The sequence below is a fragment of the Otolemur garnettii genome, unplaced genomic scaffold (assembly GCF_000181295.1).
Source record: "Otolemur garnettii isolate 467f Iridium unplaced genomic scaffold, OtoGar3 scaffold00024, whole genome shotgun sequence".
Lineage (NCBI taxonomy): Eukaryota > Metazoa > Chordata > Mammalia > Primates > Galagidae > Otolemur > Otolemur garnettii.
This window is the reverse complement of record NW_003852419.1, coordinates 13004934-13007126: the sequence shown is the minus strand read 5'-3', so window position 1 is coordinate 13007126 and position 2193 is coordinate 13004934. Positions and strand designations below refer to the sequence as shown.

The 2193-nt window shown below is 38.6% G+C and overlaps 1 protein-coding gene across 1 annotated transcript in view; it reads left to right on the top strand.

Annotated features, from left to right (window-relative positions):
* Positions 1-2193, top strand: part of CLHC1 (clathrin heavy chain linker domain containing 1) — a 46938-nt gene that overhangs the window by 12810 nt on the left and 31935 nt on the right. Inside the window, exon 5 of the mRNA XM_023512082.1 lies at positions 1610-1716. Within this exon, the coding sequence (XP_023367850.1) occupies positions 1610-1716 (107 nt within the window). The remainder of the gene's footprint in view (positions 1-1609; positions 1717-2193) is intronic.

The window sequence follows — 2193 nt, the reverse complement described above, 5'->3', positions numbered from 1 at the left end:
AAAGAAAGAAAGAAAAAGAAAAATACCAGATTGAGAGTCTACATTCTCTAGCCATCAACCTGATGTTATAAAATATTTTTGAAAATGTTTTCTTAATTCATGCCGTCCTAGCCAATTTAGTGCAGAAAGGAAATCTGCATTATTTCTATCCTATGACTTATTAAAAAGGCTTATTTCTGTGGCTCAGTGGGTAGGGCGCTGGCCCCATATATTGAGGGTGGTGGGTTTGAAGCCCAAGAGTTGGAGGTTGCTGTGAGCTGTGATGCCACAGTACTCTACTGAGGGTGATAAAGTGAGATTCTGTCTCTAATAAATAAATAAGGCATATTTCTCTCTAATACTTAAGTTATTATATAGTATATGATAAACTTAAAAAGATCTAAGACTATCTTCCTTAGGAGGTTAAATAATAAGCTCTGAGGCTAATATGTAATGAACAATTTAATATTCCTAGTCATATTCATTAAACCATTTTCAACTGTTGATTTACTTGTTAATACAGTATCAAAAAGAGGCTAAAGGTAATTTGGGAGAAGGACACAAAAGCCTGTGTTATTCCTTACTCTGTGTGCTTCTCTTAAGTCTACTGGTTTTGATAGGAAAGAAAAATGCTTGTTGAGATATAAAGTGTTAGATATTTTGCTTAATATTATTTCAGTCGCTCTTCCCCTCTTTGGTTCCACATTCATATCCAACCCTATGTAAATCTTGATTGCCATATTTTTATTAACTGTGAGGTAAGGGCTGATTTGAAAACCTTTGGCTGTAGGAAGAGGAATAGAGGCTTAAGTTGTTCCATTATCTTTCCTTGTGTTACTCTGATATTTAATTGGGGGTCTGATGCTTGGCAGAGTAACGTAGGCATCTGAATACGAAGGATACCTCTTGAACTCCAATTTGACAACATCTGTGTTCAATTAATATTTCCTGTAGGCTGAGTTTGTAGGCAGATTGCTCTTTTTTCCCCTGATACTGGGAATCTTTCATATGGAGATAATATGAGAGAAAAATTCTGAGCTTATTGTAATTTTACTTCAGGTTCATTCTCTCCATTGTGGCTTGCTGAAAGTACTATAGAAATAAAGTACAGGATCGGGTTCAAAGTTAGCTGGCACACCAGGCATGGTGGCTTGTGCCTGTAACCCTAGCACACTGGGAACGCGACATGAGAGGATTGCCTGAGTTTAGGATTTAGAGACCATCTCTACTAAGAATAGGAAAATTAGCCAGGCATTGTTCTGTACCTGTAGTCCCCACTACTCAGGAGGCTGAGACAGGGTGATTGCTTGAGCTCAGAAGTTTGAGGTTGTTGTGAGCTAAGCTGAGGCCATGGCACTCTAACTTGGGCAACAGAGCAAGATTCTGTCTGAAAAAAAATCAAAGTTAGTTGGCAGGTGAGAGAGTTTTTTTCTGAGACTAAAAGAAACAACAGAATATTAGAGAAAGAATTTAAAGAACATCTTACAGAGTGAATGAATCTAATGATTTGTGAATGAATCTAATGTTTTATATTATTATGCCATTATGTTTAGTCTTTATTAGATAATTTTAATGATTCTCTCTTTTTCTGTGTATCATTGTGATGCATTATGAAATGCATTGGCTACAGGTTTAATGAATTACTCGCACTTGGTGAATATGAAACCGCAGCTTATTTTGCAGCTAACAGTCCTAGAAGAATTCTTGGAAACATTGGTACAATGAATAAATTGAAGGGTAAGCATCTCTCTCTGAACCTTGTATATGTCTGCAAATTATACTATTTCTCTGTTAGAATGGGCAGGGTAGGCCAGGCGCAGTGACTCGTGCCTATAATCCTGGCACTTTGGGAGGCCGAGGCAGGTGGGTTGCTTGAGCTCACAGTTCAAGACCAGCCTGAGCAAAAGTGAGACCCTGTCTCTACTAAAAAGTAGAAACACTGAGGCAAGAGGATTGCTTGAGCCCAAGAGTTGGAGGTTGCTGTGAGCTATGATGTCACAGCACTCTACCCAAGGCAACAGCTGGAGACTCTGTCTCAAAAAAAAAAAAAATGGAAAGGGTATTAAACTGGGAGACTAAACATCTAGTTCCTCTTCCTATTTCTACCATTTATTTACTTTCCTTAGCTGTAACATTAAGAAGTTTGATTAGGGCTCGGAGCCTATAGCTCAACCGGCTAAGGCGCCAGCCACGTACACCTAAGGTGGCGGGTTC